The following is a 23,539-nucleotide window of genomic DNA, read 5'->3' on the forward strand; positions in this document are numbered from 1 at the left end:
GCTAGCATGTTAGCGACTGTGCTAACTCCAAACTTACCGCAGACTCGTACCAAAAGTGGCGATGGCATGAGCCACCTGGCGCTTTTCATGTATAAAACTGCCTCGAGTGCGAGTCCCCGCATGCTGTGGCGCCTTTTGAAACCTTTTGTGGTGAAATTTAGGGTCACAAAAAGCTATTAAGGGAAAATAGTCGACGTTGCTTAGCTAATTCCAGATGCAACAAAGTTTAGTAAACTGGACATGTAAGGTCGAAAGTGTGTTAGCATCCAATAGTTGCTTAAGCAGATAGCAAATAATATAATTGTAATTTTAAACAATAGAAAATGTTAGCAATTCAAGAGAGTATGTTGGCATATTGGCGGCACAGTGGCGCAACTGTTAGCACTGGCGACCTGTCTAGGGTGTATTCCTCACTCTCTCTCTCGCTAATTATATATATATATATATATATATATATATATATATATATATATATATATATAGTGGTACCTCGGTTTTCGAACGTCCCGGAACAAATTGGAGTTGGAACAAAAACTTTGCAGATTTTTTTGCTTCGGATTTCGAACGAAAATCCAGAACTCGAACGCCCCCGAATAAAGCCGGAAACAACATAACGTGCGTGGACCGATCAGCTGACCCACGACGCGCTTTGTTATTGTGTATAACGCAGCCTCTGTATGCAGACGTGTCCCGTGAGCTACATTTACTGACTGTTTTTTCTTCATATTGAGGTGTAAAACCTTTCCTGTCTCCACACTGGACCGTGGTAGAGTGTCACAGGGGAGGTGCTCGCTCTCCACACCTCCACTCCAGGGTTTGATGTCCTGTTGTGGGTTGGAGCTGGGACAGGGATGAGGCGAGTCTGGGACAGAGCGTGACTTGGTTTATGACTTTGTCACAGCCAAACTGCACTGAAGCGCACATTCAGAGCTGGACACGCACCGGGCACCTCTTCACTTCTGGAGAGACGTCACTCACTCGGCAACCCCTCCCACATGCAGCGGCCACACACATAGAGGAACAGCGCACTCTACACTCTACATTCACTCCTACAAAAGCTTATTTTAAGTCCTGGAAGGCATTGTTTCTATTTCCATTCATTGTAATGGGAAAAATCGATTCAGATTTCGAACAAATCGCTTCTCGAACGGCCGTCTGGAACGGATTGTGGTCGAGAACTGAGGCACCACTGTATGTATGTGCACAAATTAGCTACATTTGTGAAAGATAAAAAAGTAGCTGAGTTTCATCGTGTAAAAGGTGAGGAACAATGTTGTATTTATTTCAAATTTCCCATATATAAACACCGTTTTCTCCCCTTTTCTAAATTAAAAAAAAAGTCTAGATTCATTGTTTATTTTTGGTCCCAGTATTTATCATATTACTTTTCACTTGTCGTCCATCTTTCTGTGGCATTTTTCCTAGTTTTGTTTTGTAACCCATTTACCTCTTGTATGCGCGACTTGGTCCGGCTTCAGAGGCGGCTTTAATTTCCTGCTCTGATGATGGATGTTCCTCTTATGCTCGTCCATCTCCTCTCCAGTCTGATGGGAGGCCGTGAATGCAGGAGGGGAAAGGCTGGACTAACAATACAGCAGCCACACAGCTAATGGGCTTGTAACTGAGACTGAGACTTTGGCACCAATCTCAGCACGGCAGACGTCTGAAAAATATTCTGCCCTCCTTTCTGTTTGTCAAGTGAAAGTGCTCCTGAGAGAGATAATTCATTGCCTGTCTTTTTTTTTTTTAAACTTCTGATGCATACATGTTGTTACCTACACTTAATACTTGGCAGGCCTCTCCGTCTCCACCAAACACATTTGTCAAAAAGGGCACTCTCATATTCCCTTGTCATATTATGGCTACGTTTAGCGAAGAAACAGATTGATGCATTTCGGAAAGCCACTCCTAAAATCCCTGCTGCTGCGTCTGTTTCATAGTTTTCCCGCTGTCCTCCGCCTGACTCCTGGCTCTTTGCTCTGACTTCCTCCGCAGCCGTAACTTTGTGGAAGGTGAGCGAGTTCGTAATGGGAGTTCTGTCATTGTTAATGTTTCCACTGCAGATGATAACGTATCAGCAGACCAGTCCGTCACAGGCGATTTCATATTTCGACTGCAACCGCAAGGTCTCACCTGAGCTCCATGTCAAAAGACATTTATATGAGCTTTTGTTCTTTTTATTTGAAGAATGAATCCATCTTTAACATAACGGTGTTCCTGCTAGTGAGTCAGTAGTTACAATTGTGGAGTAAACATCCCTGATTTTGTTTTGGTTTTCAGCCGGTAGTTCTCTTCTCTTATTCGCTCTCTGGTCATATCAAGTTCCTTCTTGGACTTCAGGAGTTATTTCCTCAGATGGGGTCATCCAAATGCTCGTGTAATCGCTCTCCTCTGCTGCTGAGTCTCTGCCTCCTGTGAAGAAACCAAGCTAACTGGAGAAGAACTGACCATTCCTTCACCTCTCATCTTTTTCACTCCGCATTTCATTTTGGCTTTTTGGTTCAGTCGGGTTACCTCCACAGCACAATGGCCAGGGCCGACCCCAACAGCAGCACCAGCACCACCAGGCACGCAACGACTGCAGTCATCCCAACACCTTCTTTCTCACAAGGGCCTGTCAAGAAAGAGGAAATGAAATACAAAGAAGAACAAGTCAAGGTAAAATGAGGTTTCATGAAACAGTGCCCTGATTTTCAGAGGCCACCAGAGGGCACTGTCTGCTGGAAAACATTGGAATTTGAACAACTAATTCAGTGAAACTAAAATACTGCAGTACTACACGAGGATAGTGCTCATGGAGATATTCAAGATTAGTTGATCCCACCTGCGGTGTAAGTGGCAGAGCTGTAGCCGCGCTTGTTGCTGACCAGGCAGGTGAAGTGACCGCACATGGGAGCCATGGTGACCACCAGGATGCTTCCATCTTTGGACACCTCTCCCACGGTTTTGGTGACGGCCGCTCGCTCGTGGAGCCAGCTGAAGTGGGGCTCTGTGCCCCACGCTTCACCGCAAATCAGCCAGGAGTGGGTCACGTTGAGGCTGACTGTGACGTGGTGCACCTCTTCTGCAGACGGAAGTGACAATGATGATCTTCAGTCGCACCGAGATAAAACCGGGACTCGAGACCAGTTGGGAATAGACGTTTTCTAGCCCGAACTGAAGTTGTATTTAAAGTGCAGGATGGAGAGGAATATGTCTGGAGTCATGAGGAGTATGTCTGGCTGAGGCTGATGGATGCGTCCAGTGACTCTTTTACAGATATCCATACCTGCTAGTTCCTGTTACTGACTCCCACATTTTCTTTATGTTCCTCCCTTTGATTTGATGAAAGGCCCTGTGTTCCTGCGTCTGATCCCTGGCAACCTACCTCGTCTGCTGTCCCTGATATTGACTTTGCCGATCGTGACTCGATACAGCATACATTCTCGACTCCTCTATCTGTCTCAAACAGTGTCTCTATCGTGAGGCCACAAAATCATGACGGGATCTGTTTCGGAAAAGTCTGTCTCCCTCGCTGCTGTTTATGAATAAACAGCTCATGAATGTGCCACTGCCATGCGCATGTTGTCAGTGGAGGCCTTTAGCTATAGTTGAAGGTTTGACCGGCGTCTCAAACTCAAAAGATGGTTGAGTTATGGCTCGGTCTGGCCAGGATTCCTAGTTGAAAATGAGGAACTTTGCCGCGATTTTTGCGGTTGCAGGGCTTCTGTGACTCTCACTCAAATTCGGAAAGTGCTACAGTAATTCTGAGCACATTTTACAAGAGAGGATAAGTGTGACTACAAAACAGATGATTGTCATGTTTCTGCGCCCCACTGTTTGGCCACAATCGCAGTTTAGAAACGCAAAACCAACTTTTTTTTCCTGCTCTGCTCCACTCTAACCTGCTGAATTGTTCACTCTAACTTTTAGATGTTTGCCAAATCCCTACCTCTTTGAACTCCATTTGTGGGCAAACAATACAACTTGGCTGTGATGTTTTTTTTACGGCGACAGAGGACGAGTGCAGCTGCGTTTCGCGGACTTTCTAGCCCCTAATTCAATGACTTTGCGAGCCATTGATTTAGGGGCTTTTTTGGCTTCTTTTGATCCCGATCCCATTCATTTTCAATTGGCCCAAATTTCCACAAATCCTGGAATTTCGCACGTTTTGGCTTTCGAACAGCGTCTCTGCGGCGAAATCTCTGGGTAGAGTAACAAACTGAGTGTTTGAATAGGTTGATGCTAGTTTTGAAACTTTCTTTGTGGTTTCCCATGGAGTTAAACACTTGGATATTTGGTTTACAAGTGGAATGATCAAATAATCTGCTGGGAATAGTTGATGCATCAAGGTGGCGTCGCGGACGTCGGATTAAAACAGGAGACAAACTTGCGTCGACGTTCCCAGCCAAGGGCATTTAGGCTTATCTGTTATTAAACAAGGATAATGGCGCACGGCTGTCCGAGAAGAAGGGAGACGAAGAATCATGAGGGACATTTAAGGCTGTCAGACCCAACTGGCTCGGTTTCAGCGACGATAATGAGAGCAGCGAGAGAGGCATAATGTCTCGGAGTCAGATGAGGGAGAGTTCCAGAGCAGATGTAGAGAAGAGTGGAGCTGATGAATCGATGCTGTTAGAGCAGACGGATGAGGGAACAAGCAGGAGAAGCTTTGATGGAAAACTGGAAAGCTGCGACAAGATTTAATTCATGGAGAGAGACAGTCGCCCCAGGGAGCGAAGCCAGCAGGCAAATGACATTTTTAAAGTTCTTGAGATGTAGACTTCACGGTGGCTTTAGATGAAAAAACATGATGCGTAATAACTGGCTGATGAACTCACATAGATGACTCCTACCGTATTCTCTCACGATGCAGTGAGCCGTGGTCGTGGCTACCGTTTGGTCCTTCACTGACACCGTGTAGACGCCGCCGTCCTCGCCGCTGTAGCTGCTGATCTGCAGAGTCAGTTCCTGCTGCTGTATGCTTGCATGGACATTTGGTTTCGTCCCCGAGCAAGCAGAGGCCGCTCCAGGACAAGTGGCCAGTGTCTCCTTCCCGGGTCCCAATCCCGATTCAGCCTCCCTTTCCCAGGTTATTTCAGAGAGCTTCTCCAGGGGTCCGTACTCGACACGGGCCCGGAGAAGCAGCGTTGACCCGGGGATCACGTACACAGGCCCATCGTTGGAGATGTGAACTTGCACACTGTGTACACTGAGGGAAACTGAGGAAACAGAAGAGCAATGTTTACTGCTGCTTGTCCATTTTGTTGTAGATAAAGACTTTGAAGATGCAATAAATACATCCATCTTTTAAGTATTTAAAGTATTGAAGTATTAACTGTAGTTTTTCAACAATCATATTGTGATGTTATTACATTTTTACATGTTATTTGAATTGTACATTGAAAATTGAAAAAGCATATATATACATTGAAATTTAAAATGCATATATATAAAATAAAAATATATAAAGTATACATTACATACATTCCCAACAATAAAAAAGCACACACACATATGCTTTTTTTATTTTATTATTTTATTTTCAATGTATATTTCAAATAATAATATGAAAAACTACAGTCAGTACTTGTATAAATTACATATTCTATTTTTACATGTTATTGTTTGAAATATACATTGAAAATATAAAAGCATATGCTTTATATATACATTGAAATTTAAAAAGCATAAAATATTTAAAGCATATATTACATACGTTCCCAACATATATATGTATGTATATATACGTATATAAATTACTTATTATGTTTTTACATGTTATTGTTTGAAATATACATTGAAAATAAAAAAGCATATATACATGAGCTATAGACTTTATTTGCAAATATGAATTCATACAATTTATGAGTGATTTTAGGGTTCTGTTTGACAAGCTTCTTCCTGACCTCACCTTGTCTACCTTGCAGCATCGCACCACAGTTGCTGTCTAACTTTTCCCTTCATGTTGTTTGGGTAGATCCCCACTTTTGGCCCCAAAAACATTATTTACAGCGTCAAATGTGACCCAACGGGACAGTGAATTGCCTTCTCCTTCTGCTTCCAGTCGCCGCTGAGCTTGACCTCAATTATTCCCCACCAATCGTCTCTGTAGGTTTGGCCTTCTCAGAGCCTCCTGATCTGGGCAGCTAATAAAACAAACAAACCCTTCAAGCTCAATTTCCTGGCGCAGCATGGAGCCGTATGAATATGGATGACGCCTCCCGTCACAGAATGTCAAGCCATGATGTATCATCTGTGGAAGCCTTGCCTCACGCGATATCCATCAAAACACATCAATACCCTTAAAATATTTGTCAGAACAGCAGCAGAGCTCTGAGCGTGTTGGATGAGGAGGATTTATCATCGGAGGGGGGTGAGATAATAAATGATATCTAACCATTAATGCAGCGAGGCAGCCAAAAACCCCTCCACTTTTTATGTGTTTACATTAATTCAAGGATCTTTGCGCCCTCAGGGACCCAAAATGAGCATCCGTCTTGTCGAGCAGACGGAAGCAGCTGACTGACTGTAAGGGAGCACAAAAATAGAGGCTATTTTTCAGAGATGTGTCGAGCAGGTTTCTGACTGGAAAACCATCACGAGGCTGTAGCTTACGCTGGAGGAGCAGCGGGGCGACAGTCCAGGGCAGCGAGCGACGTCCAGCCATGACACCTGCTGAACACAGAGAGAGCTCAGAGTAGTTGTGCAACCAACTGAATAGAACTTTATAGACAGTGAAAACTTGGATGTTGTGTGGGCTCATGAAGCTTCATGTGGAGGACACATGTAGAGCGCTCAGTAGGGGGCGCTCTTGGTTTAAAAAGGACATGTGGTCTTGGTGGACTAGCTGTTCAAAGATTTTATAGTTTTATAGTAAACTGGAAATGAGGACAAGAGACGTATTTTTTAGATCCATCAGCTCAATTTATTTCTTGCCCAACTCTGCTCGATTTCAAAGTTGAGTTCCTGCTCCATTTTTGAAATGAACTGTATTTCAAATATCAAACATGTATCTAAATATATGGATAAAGTTGGAGTGTCAAATCGCAGGATCAGTAGGTAGTGTGCTCATAATTTGCTCAGTTTGAAAGCTGAAAGAGTCTTTTTGTCGAGCGTTTGTTTGTGGAGAAGCCGGGTTTTTCACTCTTCATCCTTCAGTGAGAAATCCGATGCTTCACAGTCTCTTCCTCACGCCGCACATGAAGGAAACTGCGAGTCAAGTGTCCTCAGTGGGGGAAAAAATAGTGATGCAACGAACAATGAAATGCTAATTTCTTCAAGAAAGTCTTTTGGTCAAGTCAGAAAGTCAAAAGGACATTTCAGTGCAAAACTTAAGTGAAGCAAAAAACAACTGCTTCAGGTTTCATAAAGGATTTCCTGCATAGTAGTGAGGCGTGAATGGATTTGTGACTTTAATAAATGGACACACGGGCAGAACATAAATGCAGAATGGTCTGACCCAGGAGTTGAACCCGCAGCCTTCTTGCAGCAAGGCAAGAGAGCAGCACAATGTGAAAAAGTATTTTGACTTCAGTGTGGTTGTAATTACTTCTGTTACAACTGTGTAATGACTGTTTACTTATGAATTAAAACATGTTTTTAAACTACAGCTGTGTTTCTCATGTGCCACACACTATGTGGCCAACGGACAACCCACATCCTCATTCCTCTGTGGTGCCATTTTTTTCTTTCTTTTTTGTTTGTTTTCAGTTCAGCTTGCTAAAAACAATTATTTACAAATCATTTTTTCACACACTGCTGTCCAGTCAGTGGGTTTGGGTTAGGGTTAGGGTCAGCTTCAGCTGTGTTTTCCTCCCAGAACGTCGAAGTCCATCCTCTCTTTTTATGTTGGAAATATAGTGAGGAAATCTTTTCACTAAAAAACACTTGTGGCTGTCTTTTATCACTCCCTTCACCCCACACAGAAAACACCAATAGACTCTGGCTCAATAACACACACACCCTGCTAGAGACACACCCTGACAACCCTGCCATCACGACTGTCCGCAGAGAACCATAGTGACTTCCTAACTCCGTCAGTGTTTCCCCTCCCACCAGCGCATGCTTGGGGGGCTCAAGCCAGGAAAAGGAAACACATTGCAAACACATTATTATTGTTGTTGTTACAGAAATAACCAACTCTCATTTGTCTATTTCGACCATGTGCAATATTTACTGCACATTTTCATGCAACCTGTCAGTCACCATAAAGCAATATGTTCATGTTCGGCCTTACACTTTTTCCCTCAAGAATCTAAGAATGATGAAAAAAATGGTGCACTTTTATCATGAAATGAGGGCAAAAGAGCTGGTGCCTGAGGACCACTAGGGGACAATCTGTGCACGTCAGGAATGTAGCCCCCTCCATTTTTTTTTTCCAATGGTGTAAAAACCTGGTGACCATCCACCACTACACATGAGCCAAGCAAAGGCCTGGATGGGTCGGTTATTTCGACCCCCTTTTGGAACCGCCCTTGAGAGGGTGAAGACCAGAGACAGACCTAGTGGGACTGCTCAGCCAGAGCAAGCCACAAAAGACCAAACAAAGTAATGGCCACTCCTCAGTGATGCCTCCTAATGAGCTCTCTTGCTCACGGCTGAAGAAAAAGCCAAGCTTGAAAACAGAGTTCTGATCATCTCTGGTCCACAGTGAAACTTATTAAGTCCAACCGCAGATATTCTATAATGAGGAAGCTTTATAATGCTGCTTTTTAATGTATTGTTTTGATACAAAAAACGTTCAAGTCAATGAAGTTTCACTGAAGAAACAACAAAAAAAAAATGCAAATCGAGGTTCTATTTTATTAGCTTTACATTGGCATTTTATTAGATGAGTTTGTTTGTTTTTAAACACAACTTTTCATTCCTGTTTTATATTCAAGATCGCAACACCATCACCAAAGAGGTGGAAAGGAGAAGGGACTGAAATGTTGATTTTTACTTAATAAGGAGCGCAGAAGTGGAGCACATGGAAGGTCACAAACAGCATCTATTATAGATGAGCTGAGAATCCTCAGTATTGTTCAAAGTCTCCGCTGGTGCTCACATACCTCGAGTTAGCAGCAAGGTTATAGCGGAGTCCTTCCAGCCTTGGTTCACTCCCTTGAAAGGTCACGCTGTAGCTCTGCTCACTCAGTAAGATTTACCCTTCTGGAAGTGTAAGATGGACTGCAGCACAACGTGAAACCCAAGTGAAAGATCAGTCCTGGCTCCAGCTTGTTTTGAAGTTTCACGGCTTCCTCTGGCCAAGCGCTCCCCCCCACCACCCCTGCTTTCCTGTACAATAAACGCTTCCTTACACGTTCAACAAGCCAACGCTCCATTGTTTCTGAACCTGCACACTTTATCGCCGGACAGTTTGCTCTCCCACAAGACTTTTCTTGACTCCGTGGAGTGTAATATTTTAAAGGAAACCGCTGACAATACTGGAATCTTTCGGACTCTTATCCAGCTCTACCATCGTCCGACATTTATTGTCTTGGTTTTGAATGGCAGAAGTCAGTGTGAATTCTCCTGTTTTTGCCCTCTTTTGTGAGCACCATTCCATTCAGCTGGGGATTACCCGAAATGTACTTTGACTCTCTCGGGAATTTTCCCATTAATGAGAATTCAAACTCCTCTGCTTTGACACTGATATATGGAATTTGTGTTGGAAGCCATCTGCTTTCATCTTCAGTTTGCAGCTCTGTGAGCGTTTCACTAAGAGATTTTAGAATAGCGAAATAATTTCAGTAATATTCCACTCAGTCATGAGGGAAAACGTCTTGCTAAGGCTAATCTTAATCTGAACTGCGCCGGTGCAGGGTAGAGGCGGAGGAAGCGCCTCTAGGAGGCATTCTTCGTTCGTCTCAGAGGCATGTTACCAGGTGAGACATATCAACATTATCAGTAAGCCTGCTCATCGTATCTACCCACCCACCAGCCTGGTTTACAGAAACCTGTCTCACTCTGTTTCTCTTCACATACATCAAGGGTCACCAACCTTTTAGCTACTCCAAAGGCACAGTGTGACCTGAAGAGTTACCATTGGTTCAGTACACTCTTCTGAAATCACGGTATACTGTATATTGGATGATAAATGATATTCCTCTGTAAAACTTGTGTCATTACTGAGTTTTAGCAGTAATTACCAATGGTGGAATGAAACATAATAAAACAGAAAGTAACATCATGACTGGGATTGGTTCCGACCAACCGGTCGTAAGTCAGATTGGACCTAAGTGGTATGCCATTCAAAATAGCCAAGGCGAGGGTTATCGGTGCTACTGTAGTGGTAGATGGCGTGATGTGTGAGAGTGAGATGCTGGGATACTGTGCTGCCGTAACTGTTGTACGCGATGCCGGGCTGCTACATGCTTCGGTGCCAGACATTGAATTACAAAAAGGTTCTGCTGGCCGTGGTCGTAAGTTCGGGTGGACGTAAGTCGAGCAGGTCGTAAGCCGGATGTTACTTGAAATAAAATTAAAATTAAAATTATTATTGTATTATTATACTGTGTATATCACTATCATTTCAACAGCCCGCCCACAACAACACTCCCTTGATCTCTGCTGGCTAGCTAGTGGATGCGGTGGGCACCATGTCTGTGACCCTTGCCATAGATTCATGAGCTGACGAAAATGTCATGGTTATGGCTCTAAGCTCTTGCACACGCCCTGCCTACTATGCCAGACTACCCACGACTACACTCCTCTAGCGTGTCCCACCTCCACTTGCATTTATCAACGTGTCGACGTCCTAGCATTTCTGGGCGGAGCGCTAACTGAACAAAGTAAGACATGCGACTTGGTTGCAGATTATAATGTTATTTCTAAACATTTGGGTTCGTGTCAATGTGGAAAGAAGTACTTAAAATACATCCTTGAAAAACAAATGACTGTGGTGGTGTAGGATTAGCATTAGCACTACATCTAAACATACTTGTGTGCACACTCACTTTAGGATGGCTGGACTGAAAATGTCTCTTCAAGCAGTTACTCGCCCCGCCTTGTTTCGAATCAAATCAAAAATACAACTTTCCTCCATCTGCAGTATTGGGCTACGGCTCCTTTAAGAGGAAGGTGTGTCGCGACAGGTAGTCATAGATAAACAGGAAGTAGCCGCTTCAGTGAGACAGCGCATCGCGACGCGCTCCTATTACGGAACAAAGATGCGCATGATACGAAACGACTTTGGTAAGAATTCGGCGCGGTTTCACCTAAACACTGGAGTGACTCCCATTCTGAAGGCGACGGACTGACGCTGAGAGCCGTTTCACATGAGTAACTCAGTGTTGAAACTGTCCCCGCAGAGCGTCCTGACTGACGACATGAGGCGACCTCTGCTCCTCTTCACTCTCCACCTGGCAGGTAAAGACCAGTCACTCTGCTCTGACACCGTCTCTCCTCCGGTTTAACGTTCAGACGCCTCAGCGACTCGCTAAAGTCTACCTGGGCTTGTGAGGAGGAACAATGAACAGGTCAGACCGGAGCTCCGCGCTACTTCTCTCACGGAGCTTCTTGAACCTGCGCGGCCGCATTCCCTTCTGCTCAGACGAGTCAGTGACGTGATGCCTTCACGGCCTCCTCCGCATCCCGGCGCGCTTGATACGCGCCTGGCTGATGTCCAGGTTGTGCGTCGTGGCCAATCCGCGCGTGCCCTTGGCTTTACTCGACTGGGATCGGCTGCGGTTCAGTTTCGATCTATTGTTCGAGCGGCGCATAAAAGATCACAAACGGTGAGACACAATACAGCAAGTGTCAACTGAAATATCAGACAGCAAAAGAGTTGGTGCTGATGCAGAGTGGGAGGAGAAAAGACCAACTTGGAAACAGGAATATAAATCATACTGTCATTTGTTCTTTAACTGAGGCTTGCTGTTCATGCGTGAAAGATGATAATTAAAGCAATAACTGGGAACATTTTGGCATAATTAAATATCCATTTTGCTGCTATGAATTTTAAATCTCAAAATTGGGATTAAAACGCATTATTAATGCCCTTTTTTCCGCTCCTGGTAGAACTCTGCAGCCTTGTTTTTAGTTTCAAAGAGAAAGGTGTTTTAAAGATATTTGTTGAATAAATGTAACTACCATACACTGCATCCAAACTAGTTCCTATATATATAGATATATATCTATATATCTATATATATATATTTTGTGACACAGATTCAAGTCAAAACATTTTGAAAAGGGTTATTTCATTCGTAGAGACAATATGGTGATGTAACATGATTAAATGGTCTTTCTAAAGATTATTTAGATACCAATGTCTGAGCTCACTAGATGGCACTATCTGCCGTAAAATCTTTCTCTTCAAACCGAGAGCCACCTTCTGAGGTCTGAAAATGAGCATACTGTTTCATGAAGCTTCATTCGATTAGCAGAGTAACACTGACCATTTTTATAATTTTTTTTTTTTGTTGACTTTCCCCCCTCAGCCTTTCTGTCTGCGGATGTACTTGCTCAAAACCAGGTCCAGATCCAGTTCCAGACGGACCCATTGCTGGTTCAGACTGGGACAGAGATCGTCTTCACGGTGCTGACCACACCGAATGTTGTTATCATCCAATGGTTCTACCAGGAAACCCTGCTGGGTGCGTGGGCCGGTGGGACCTCAGTGCTTAATCCAGTGGCCCAGTTCGAGGGCCGGGTCACCATTCTGTCCACCCAGCTCAAAATCGGAGGAGCCCAGCTCAGAGATGCCGGCGACTACTCGGTGCAGGTGACTCCCAGGGACGACACGGGTTTGCTCCCCAACACCAGATCCATACGGCTCAGTGTCTTCGGTAAGAGGCTCCTCTCTGTCTTTGGAAACTGAACACGAAAAGGCATTTATCTATTGGGGAGGAAATGTATTATGTATAACCACCATTAAGAGTAGAATTAAAAAGATATGATTCTAAACATATGAGGAGAGATATACGTCTGAAAGACGATTAAATAAAGAAAAGTTGTTTAAATTATTTATAAAGACTAAAACAGTGTCAAGAGAAGAAAAAGGAATATTGAATTAACACAATTTATTTTCACTTCACCGACACATTTAAAGTCAAGTAGCGAATCTTTGTGACCGGTCTGTTTTAAGGGAGGTTTTTTTTTTTCTTTTAAGGAGGAACTAATGGAAATAAAAAGGGACTCATTTGGGGAGTGTGAGAATTAGTCTGGGGAGGTGTAACGGAAATTAGTGACCCATAGTGGGAGAAGTAAAATGAATAAAAATGGAGGGAAGCGTAAGAGGTGTAACTCGGAGGGTTCGTGGCTTCATGCATAATTAAACCGTACTTGATATTCAGGGCTCATGCTCTTTAGATGTTTTATATTGTAGTGGTCTAAATGTAGCATTACATTTACATACAGTACATGTTACATTTGCATTCATTTCCCTGTAATGGGGCCGGAGCCGAGTGGCTGTGTTTTGATCGGCCCACCGTGGAGGATCTTTTATATCTGTTATCAGCGCCGCTAATGGTGTCGGAGTTATTGGCGCGCGGCTGTAAGATCATGTCGAACATTGCTCGTGACCTTGAGCTGTCGAGGGGTCGTCCAAAAAGCTCTTTTCGCCTGAGCTACAGGTGAGCAGAAAGTGAGCGAAATAGCCAGTGATGAGAGCTTTTTAGCAGCGGCGCCGAGGTTTTCAAGTCGCTCTCCTCTCCGTCTCCTCAGTCATTTAAGCCACGAGGCATCTGAGTCACCGCTCACGCCGTCTGCCCTCTTACTCGCCATCTGTGCTTCTGTCTGACTCCTCTTCTGCTCTCACTTGCTTTGATTACGGCGAATTATCCTCAGAAGAAACGTAAAACTTCCCTTCTATTCTGGTGTCATCAAAAGTGCAGATGTTCCTGATGGTGCCATTGAAACGCTATTTTCCTGTCGCTGTCTAGATGCTGTGGCTGGCGTGAGCCTGTCTGTTCCCACGCTGGCGATGGAGGACGGAAACGTCTCTCTGAGTTGCACGTGGACGGCCGGCACGGATCTCACCGTGCAGTGGGGTAAAGGAGGTCAAGCTATCAGCTCTGACTCCAGGATCACCATCGAGGGAGGATCGCTGGTCATCAACCCGGCGCGGAGAGGTGACGCCGGGGACTACACGTGCACTGTCAGCAACCCTGTCAGCGCTCGCACCGTCAGCGCCAGCCTCACCGTCTACTGTGAGTGGGAACTCTGAGGTTCACGAGTCCAAGTGACTGTGTGTTGATCTCTATATTCTTCAATCGTATTTATGCCACAACAGTGAACTTAACCAACCCTCTTTAAACTGCAATATAAAGCTCACACAGGATATTTCAAGTACATACATCACCTACACCATGTAATTACAGGTGGGGTTTGCTGTCACAGAAACATGAGCAGCTATAATGGTATTCTTACCACAGTGACAAGAGCAGGGGGGGCACTTACACTGGTACGTGTGTTGTGGCAGGCTGTCAACCCTGTTCTAAGTTAGCATAGTATGAGAGGAAAACATTCAAAATATACTCACATTTTCAAGTATATTTCTTGAATATATGATCAGAAAATGCTCTTCATCTAAACTCTTCATCATGTGTCATAAAAATGGCTCTAAGGCAACAAGAATCATGACATAGCTGCATGTTTCTCACTGACCTGATGGGGGCGCAGGAGAGCAGGAAAAAGTGTGGCTGCACTTTGCTCGGAATCATGGACATACAACATAACAATTCATAAAGGGAATAATGAGGTTGAGCAGTGCATGTTTTGTTATATGAAGCTTCACTTACAGTCAAATATATATTTTAAAGTGCCTTTTCGTGATGGTGTCTCTTAGCTTCATGCTGATTAAGGTTGGCTATAAAGCTGTGTTGCCTAATTTATCATTTTAATGTGGAACATTTCCACAACTGTGTCACATATAATGTTATATGATCGAATTATTATACCTCAGGGATGGGCAAACACGCCTTTAAAATTTATGTGAAAATGTTTTGCAATGTCCCATGTTAGCAGCAAAACTTTGGGGACATTTTTATCCATAAAACTCTCTGTAATCCTGTTTGTGAAAATCTAAAGCGCAATATCAAAACACTCCAATAGGGGGCGTGCTGCATCCAATGCAACACACTCCGCTTTCACTGATAAATAACAGTGATAAACTTTTTGCCTTTTTTTGTGGGGGGGAAAGTGGCTCATTGTTGCCAAAACAAAGTAATGTGTTGAACACTCTAAATGTAATTGGTGCTGAGGAACTTTACACGAACGGCATGAGACAATGTGCTGCACTTTTACGATTTAATGTAGCATGAAATGAAAATAAAGGTACACTTTATAGGTTCGTATTTACATTATTAGTGTGGCCGCCGTAACTTATCTCCTCATTACGTCCACCGGTGTAGTGGTGCCTGAAGAGGTGGCTTCACTCCTCCTTTATTTATCATTTAATTAAGTTTTCTTCCCTTTTTAAAACATTTTATTGTGGCCTCCCTGCGCTGTACACACAGTGAAATACTTGAGTGGGTTTAGTGTGCACATTGTCACCTCTGCTGTTTCACTTCAAGCAAGAAACCAAAAAATCAATATGAAATTACCATTTTGTTACAGTGGTGATGCAGTTTTTTGGGGTCGATAATGGCCCTCAGAGGATGAGTCTTCAATATTTAAAGGTGTAAACACTGATTATCCGTGTCATTTGATTTTCAGTTTGAAATTCCTGACAGGCAGATCTGTGGGATGCGGCTGTCTATAAACCATTCATGGGTCAAGACCCCAATATTGTATTGTTGCACATTTCTAATGTGACTTCTCCCGCGATGCACTATCAACAAGGTTCCAGGTAACATGACAAAGTATCAAAACCGAAGTACCATGATATTTTTTCTTTAAAAATGCCATTCTTTTGGTGCACATTTCATGGTATTTGTACATGTGTTTAGGCTTGTTTCGTGCTCTTCATTTCAATATACTGCTAACAGTCATCGCCTTGAAAATAGAATAGAATTCTGTGGTAAATATCTGATCCAAGCGGAACAAATACAGGGAAACAGAAGAGGTCCAAGGGTAGGACCTTGTGGCACTCCACAAGAGAGGGGCGCTGTAGGGGACGTGGAGTTCACTGGATGCACATTTCAGCAAGGTCAACAGTGTCCAACGCTAGCGTTGAGACGCACCAGTTTGTAGTAACAAACATCAAACTGTGTCCTCATTTTCAGTGCTCAGAGGGGGGCGCTGTTTGAGGCTAAAGACTTTAAAGCAGAGAGTGACATCTAGTTGAATGAAGCCTCCGCAACCCATCACTACCATCATTTTCCAAAAAAAGAAAGTAATTTTCTGGGCCCGAGCTTTACCTCCTTGTAACCATTGTATTTTATATATTTGATCATTTTTCAAATTTTACTATTTTCATTGTAATACTAATGATTCTTACTGTTGGTTCTATACACAGTGTCTGTATGTCTCTTTCTCTCGGAGACAAAAGCAAAAACAGAAAGAAAATAATGTGTGCGATGAAGCTCTTTCATCTCCCTGCATTACTTTCTGCTCTTCATTTGGTCCAGTTGCCTGTAAAGACTCTTTGTGTCTGATACATTAGTCACATGTCCTGCTCAGTACTCCCAGACTCCATGATTATTTCTGAACGCACTGTCCTCCGCGGGGAATACACGTTCTCTTCATCAGAATGGCCCGTGAAAACACTTATTAAGGAGTTGCACGTTGAGAATGTTTTCTGCGAACGGTGTTTGTCTTCTACAAATTTGTGGCTTCATAATGAAATCAAGCCTTTGTGAGGCCGACGGTGATCTCAACGTCCTCTGCTCCAGATGGCCCAGACAGCCCCGTGGTGACCAAGGACGTGCCCAAAGACTGCGTCGGTGGAGGAGACGTTCTGGTGGGCCAGACAGTTCGCATCACCTGTACATCAAACTCCCTGCCCCCTGCCCTTTTCTCATGGACACTGGGTGGGCAGTCGGTCGCCAGCGGCCAGCCGGACAGCGGGGTGCTGAGCCTGCAGACCCTGTCCACGGATGAGGGCGGGCGCTACGTGTGCACCGCCAGAAACGCCATCACTTTGAAGACGGCGGAGCAGGGGACCAACCTGTCTATCGTCGGTCAGTTCCGATGCCCACTGACCGTCTTGACTGTTGGAGGAAATGGGGGTAAATGAGACAACGAATAATCTTGATCTGTACTGTTATTTCAGACGTGTGCCTCAGTGGCGGGGAAGTGGCGGGCATCGTGATTGGCTCCTTTCTCTTGCTCCTAATCCTCATCCTGCTAATCATTCTCCTGGTGAAGAAAGTGGTGGGTGAGTGTCTCAGCGCAGACCTACTTGAGAGCACCTGCAGAGATGTATTGTAATAACACTCTCACTTCTTAACACATTTAACATAGTCATGACAAAGATTATGGTAATTACAAATGTAATAAAATAGAAAAATGAAATAACGTAATACTAATTAAATGGAACGTAAAAACATTGCTTGACTTTTGTTATATTTCAAATTATAACTACTCTTATAAGCATTTTTTTTTCTTGGAACCTTTGAAAGTATAATTATTTATTTGCACTGCAGTTTCATTTATGTGACAACTTGAGCTTCCCTGAGCAAGAGTGGCGCAGCAAGGTTAAATAAACATGTATGTTTTAATACAGAGGCTCTTAACAACAAATGGACCCGGGGCCCATTCAAGATATAGAACAGATTCTTTACTCTTGGTTTCATTTGTGATCTATAACCATATTTAATCTACTTACACGTAAACAAACCAAAACCTTGTGAAATGACATGAAACCATGCAATCATCACAAAGATATTTATTTGTCATAGAAAAGTCCAACTAGCAGCAGAACCAGATGCAAGAAAAAAAAAACATACACTTGATGCAAACTGTTGAGAAAATGGGAAGAATAATATATATATAATAAAACCATGTCTAAATATCATAAAATAAAAAGTAATGTATTTTATTTAAACTCCAAAATAGATATAAGTGAAGTGTAAATAAAAGTGCCAACATTTCAAAACTTTCATGAACAGTTTTTACTTGTTGGGGGTTCCATCACTTTTATGATCATTTTTTCTTTTCAAGAACTTGTCCATAGTTGGTAACTATCACAGATTTGCAACTGTCAAGTCAATTCAGTGACAAACTACTGCCACCATATGTGGCTCATGTATTAAAACTGAGTGTCTCGCGGCCTAGAGAACATTTGCCGGTCCTCCAGGAGGGGCTCGCGGCCCAACCATGGGCCCAGACCCTATGGTTAAGAATCACTGTTTTAATATATTTGATATAATATGTTTACCCGCATTAAAAGTGCTGCCTGCCTACCCATCTTTATTTTCTTTAATTACAGACCAGCGAAGGCGGAGAGATGAGTTACTGGTGCCGAAAAATGACAGGAACCCGAGGCCTCCAGTGAGTCCCTGCAATCGTCGATGCTCAATTGATTTATTTTTCATTATTGTGTTCGAGGCTTTTCCTAAAATTACCAGCTGAAATGTTTTCCATTTCTCTCTTTTTATCTTCGCCATTTGTCTTCTGCTGCCATTTAAGCCTCCCGATCCACAGCCTAATGGTGCGAGGGATTTAGGCCCCGGACCCCTTCCGCCCCTCTACACACACGCGCGCAACCCTGACCGCTTTCACGGAGCACCTCAAGAGACCCGAAACGTCCCACAGACTGTGCCCCCGAACAGGGTGATGCATGGCACTGACACACTGGCCCGCAATAATCGCACCCGCACACACTCGCACAGTGGAATTGAGAACCCGGCTTTTACACGCACAGACGCTCCGAACCTAAATGCAGTCTCCAACGTGCAGCAGCAAAATCCTAATATAGTCATACAGGCTGGCACTTCCCAGGGTGCCAGTCAACCCCCGGCGGTCCAGGTCAACCTTCCCAGTCTGCCTCAGAGCTCTCAGCAAAACAACAGCGCGCCAATGCCAACTATTCACGTCAATCTGAACTCATATCCGGGTAACGGCCAACAGCAGGGAAACTCATTTCCTTTGAACAGTTTGGCTAATAACACAGCACAAGTCCAACAAACCCTGACAGAACAATCACACACCGGAATGCAAATTGGGCAGTCAAATCCATCCAACGCTCGACAGCATGCTAATGTTGATGCTGGCCATCAAAGTCAGGCTGGACTTATTCCGACTGGATTCACGCACCACAACAGCAGTAACGTGGTGCAGCGGAACGCAAACACGCAGACGGATCAGCGGAACCTGGGCGGACCTGACAGAAACAGGCAGGATGAAGTCAACTCCTCCCACCGGCAGATGCCTTGGGATCGCCTGCGAGGAACTCCGGCTTATCCCGCAGAGTCGCCCACGATGTCAGACAGTACAGATTACACAACACACGCTCCCATCCAGCAGACCAGAACCTTTGACAGAACTCAACCGGGGAGCCGAACAGAACTCAGACAAGAGGAAAGCTCTCGGTCCAGGGAAGCTGACGTCCGAGGCGCACACACTCTTAGAATTCCTCAACTTGAGCCGGCGCGTCGCTCGCACAGCAGCCCACAAAGGGACCGGACTGGAGCAGACATCAGAGATGTGCCAGCGAGACAGACTGGCCCCGGGCAGGAGGGCGCTCACAGCAATAACCCTCAGGCGCTCCCTCTCATGAGCCAGCAGGCTGCTGTTGATCACGCCGCTCTGTCGCAGCGACCCCTGACACAACCCAACGTGCTGCACAACGCAGATACAAGAGCCTTAGCTGATCCCAACCACCTTCAACAGACGCTGTTGACCCAGCAGCCAAGGGTCGCTGTGACCCAAAGACAACCCACTCAGACAGTAGCACGTGCTGCCACTCAGCCTGCAGCGCCGACCCCTAATCCTAGCAACCTAACCGAAGCTGCCCTTAGAAGCCACACGCAGGCATCGCAAACATTTCAGAACCGAAGACAACAGACGCAGGCAGCTCTGCTTCACCCGGGGCCGCAGGTCCGAGCCACCGCAGTGGCCCAGCAGCCACCCATTCCTCCTCCTGTTATCCCTCTCGCACAGTTCCAGTCCCTACCTAAGGAGCGGACCCAGCACAGATCTCCGGCCAGAGGCCCTCAGCCGCCGCGACCTCCTGTCAACATACCTGTAGCTCAGCGACCGAGGCCAGTTCACCACCATCGATCAAATGTGCCGCATCATCCCGCGGGCCCTCACCACCACCACCACCACCCCCACCACCATGGCAACGCTGCTCTGCACAGACCCACCCACCAACGACAGGTGAGGAAAAATGCGGACTAGATTTTTTTTTTTTTTAAACCAGCACGTCATGTTAAATCCTTCCTGGCAGTTGCTGGAGTTAAAATCTCAGCAGCTCCTTAAAGTGAATGTTGCGATTCCCACCCCCCCATGCCCCATCAAAGCCTCACATTTTGAGTGCGCGTGACACAGTGCCAAACGTGTCTGCGTGTGTCAAAACTTGTGCGGCTGCACAACGCGTCGACAATGACAGGCTTGTTGTCTCAACAGCAGCAGACTCACAGAGGGAGACCGAGATGAAGACAGATGTCAGCGGAAGATTTCCTACCACTGTCCCGCTTCCACTCAAGCAAGCGGAAGACGGATCTGATCCAACTAACAGCCAAGCAAAACTGACAGCTGTCAAACACTGCCACCTGCCCCTTCATTGTTTTTCAAGTCTTTCCCTGGAGGAAAGAAATAACCTAAATGTGACTCGGTGAGTAGACTTTAATGGGCAAGTCTTCATGAAGCTGCACGACTCGGTGATGAATCGATACCAAACAGTCAAGTAAAGCTACTGGCACTTGTTCAGGTGAGTCAGCCATTAGAGGTGAAATGTGATCCAATAACTTGAATTATTTGCTTTGCATTGCGCTGCCAAATGGAATGTACCGTCACCGGTTACTGCAACGTGCTGGTCCTAACATTAGCTGCACCATCGATTAGCCTTCCTGCTTGCTACAAGTGAGTTAATACTGTGCCTTAAAATGATTTATGGGAAGAGCAAGGTGGAAAAGAAGAGAACAGAAATGATTAAAAATGTATGTCTTCAGCCGCTGCGATAGCTTGCTGTATAAGATATTGAAGCTACCCTGAATAGCCTTTAGCATGTAGCATGTAGCATGCGCAACATCTTCCAACTTTCTCTGATTAAATGCACTTAAAAAAAAAGACTAAAGTATATTGAGGAAAAACTTAAAAGAAGGCAAGTCATTGTCCCAAATGATTTATCTAACAATTGAATTCCTTGCTAAAACTGAATAAGAATTTATTTTTTAATCTCATCGGTGAGACTTTGCGGCTGTCTACGTTGCACATGTATATAATTATTGCTACAGTCAGCGCCCCGTGACACGGTGACACTCCTGATCAGAGCATAAATAGCTGGTGGACTGGTCCCTCACGTACAAGGGGGTGTTTATTCCGCAGCCTCTGTGTACAGATGCCTCTCATGACACTTCTCAATGAAGGCGATTCGCCTCAGCGGAGCTTGGAAATAATAGTGGGCTTTACCATGATGGGGATCCGGCGAGTGGATGGGTGCTTATTAATTAAACGCTTTGTGTGATTCAAATGCGAAGGAACAAATCACCGCAGCTGTGAACCAATGAGGTCAGCACCGAGTGGAGCCGCCGCGCCTCCCGCGTAAAAGCCAGAACAGCAATTTTCAGTTGGTGCTGGGTCACACGTTGTAATGATTAAATGTCATTTTTTTAAACTTGTTTTTATTGTTATGCTGTTTCGCTTTTTACTCAGGGACTTCCTTTATTTATTCGCTTGTGTATTTTTCATGTTGGGTTGCCAAGACCAAATGTTTCATTTTAAAAAACCACTGTGTTGCCATGTAAAATAAATAAAATGGAGGACGCTTGGCTCTTTGTCATTAAGCCAGTCATCCATTTTTTTTTTTGGGTGGGAGCAGCAGTCTTAGTAAAAAAGGCAGTGCAAATCCATATACAAGTAACATCCGAGATCGGTTCCGACCAACTGGTCGTAAGTCAGATTGGAGGTAAGTGGAATGCCATTCAGAATAGCAGACGCGAGGGTTATAGTTACTACTGTAGTGGTAGATGGCTGTGTGAGAGTGAGATGCTGGGATACTGTGCTGCTGTAACTGTCGTACACGATGCCAGGCTGCTACGTGCTGCGGTGCCAGACATTGAATTAAAAAATATGCATCTGCTGGCCGTGGTCGTAAGTATGGGTGGATGTAAGTCAAGCAAGTCGTAAGTTGGATGTTACTTGTCAATGGAATAATCTTCCCCTTTTCGACTTTTTTGCAAAACGCATCCGTGTCAAAATCTGTGTGTTCATAACACGATAAACATAATTCTTGAAGCATATAATATATGCATTGCCGTCTTTCATCAAAGTGGCTTCCATCTGCATTATTTTTAACTTGCCGAATCTCAGAACTGCTTCAGAACCACAAGTCTTTATCGACATGCGGTTCAGTCATCTATTGTCTCCTCTTTCTATTAGGTATTGATTTTGACCAAAGGATATTTGAAGCTGCCGTGGGCCTCATCAAACAACTTGGCCACAATTTGGCCCCCGAGCCCTGAGTTGACACGTGGACTAGCGTATCCTTGGTCTGCCCTGGGGTCGGACACGGTCCATAGAAAGCCTGGTGGAGAGCCGCCATCCAGATAAGCACTGAAATTTTTAGGACAAACTGCAGGGGAAATTCACAAGGCTTGTTGAAGCGTATGTGCAGCAAACTTGAGCCCCTCTAGCTGCTAATGTGTGGAAGCAACACCGGGCAAATGTGCTACTGTGCCTCAGAATGTTTGCTGACACTCTGAGTTCATGGAGATATATTCACCTTTGACCTTTCTGAAGTTGATCCACTCTAAGAAAGGGTTTCTTCAAGCCCCCCCTCCCTCGTGTCGCCGCTGGAATAACTTTGACTCCGCTGCAAAGAATATTCCTCCCCTTCATGCAGGTTGTCAGGACCCCTGTCCCGCTGAAGAACACGTTCATCCTACTGTGCCTCTGAGTCAGAACCGGAGGAGCATATTTGGGCTGACTGTGTCTATAGTGCTAATTATGGAGGGAGCCTGCGAGCGCGGCTGCTGATTCCCTTCAGATAAATCTGTAGCTTTGGCTTGTTGTGGAGGTGCAGAGCGTGTGTTTGGATCACAGCTCCATCATTCTTTCTCTCCCGACTCCCACTTGCACGTCACCTCTGATGAACAGTCCTGCTGCTCACTATTGAAGGCACTTCACGCTCCTCTAGCAGGGTAATGAGTGGAGATGGAGTACGTTTGAGTAGCTGCCACCAGGAAGAGGTTGCAGCGTCACGCCACGCTTCATAATAAAGGCTCGGAGTTGCAATAAAAGTTTGCTGTTGTTTGGCAAAATACTTCAACATGGAGTCGTTTTTTGTTTGTTTTTCCGGACTGAACAACTACAAAATACAATCGCTGATGTGGCCACTGTCTCAGTTCAATTTGCATGTAAATCTGCTGGTGTTGTTTTCGCGCACTGATTTACAGTGATTTACCGACCGCCTCAAGTAATTGTAATTGTTTATGCTCCCCTCTGGAGGAATAAATTAAAGGCAAACATCATTTAAATGTGTGTGTGTAAATAGAACATTTTTTTTTTTCGCTTCAAGTTGGTTTGC

The 23,539-nt window shown here is 44.7% G+C and overlaps 2 protein-coding genes across 7 annotated transcripts; one reads left to right on the forward strand and one right to left on the reverse strand.

The window, feature by feature from the left end:
• Positions 1 to 1,426: 1,426 nt before the first annotated feature.
• si:dkeyp-97a10.2 (uncharacterized) lies at positions 1,427 to 9,167 on the reverse strand. Of its 2 annotated transcripts, none has more exons than XM_053881513.1 (6): positions 9,033 to 9,167; positions 6,598 to 6,654; positions 4,836 to 5,201; positions 2,825 to 3,064; positions 2,515 to 2,614; positions 1,427 to 2,412 (listed from the first exon to the last, which is right to left on the reverse strand). In XM_053881513.1, the coding sequence occupies exons 2-6, from the start codon at positions 6,647 to 6,649 to the stop codon at positions 2,352 to 2,354; spliced, it is 819 nt and encodes a 272-aa protein (XP_053737488.1). In that variant the 5' UTR covers positions 6,650 to 6,654; positions 9,033 to 9,167; the 3' UTR covers positions 1,427 to 2,351. The 2 variants fall into 2 exon arrangements, with proteins under 2 accessions (XP_053737488.1, XP_053737489.1); XM_053881514.1 differs by having other exon boundaries at positions 6,598 to 6,657; positions 9,033 to 9,151.
• Positions 9,168 to 10,951: 1,784 nt separating this feature from the next.
• Positions 10,952 to 23,307, forward strand: si:dkeyp-97a10.3 (putative uncharacterized protein DDB_G0291608). 5 transcript variants are annotated; one of them, XM_053881047.1, is made up of 9 exons: positions 10,952 to 11,157; positions 11,274 to 11,331; positions 12,405 to 12,752; positions 13,848 to 14,114; positions 16,740 to 17,027; positions 17,120 to 17,224; positions 18,278 to 18,339; positions 18,478 to 20,169; positions 20,419 to 22,381. In XM_053881047.1, the coding sequence occupies exons 2-9, from the start codon at positions 11,292 to 11,294 to the stop codon at positions 20,446 to 20,448; spliced, it is 2,832 nt and encodes a 943-aa protein (XP_053737022.1). In that variant the 5' UTR covers positions 10,952 to 11,157; positions 11,274 to 11,291; the 3' UTR covers positions 20,449 to 22,381. The 5 variants fall into 5 exon arrangements, 3 of the variants coding, with proteins under 3 accessions (XP_053737022.1, XP_053737021.1, XP_053737020.1); XR_008416227.1 differs by lacking the exon at positions 10,952 to 11,157 and adding an exon at positions 23,110 to 23,307 and having other exon boundaries at positions 11,180 to 11,331; positions 20,419 to 20,722; XR_008416228.1 differs by lacking the exon at positions 10,952 to 11,157 and adding an exon at positions 22,393 to 23,097 and having other exon boundaries at positions 11,180 to 11,331; positions 20,419 to 20,722.
• The last annotated feature ends 232 nt before the right edge of the window (positions 23,308 to 23,539 follow it).

This window comes from Synchiropus splendidus, chromosome 12, assembly GCF_027744825.2.
Source record: "Synchiropus splendidus isolate RoL2022-P1 chromosome 12, RoL_Sspl_1.0, whole genome shotgun sequence".
NCBI classification, from domain to species: domain Eukaryota; kingdom Metazoa; phylum Chordata; class Actinopteri; order Syngnathiformes; family Callionymidae; genus Synchiropus; species Synchiropus splendidus.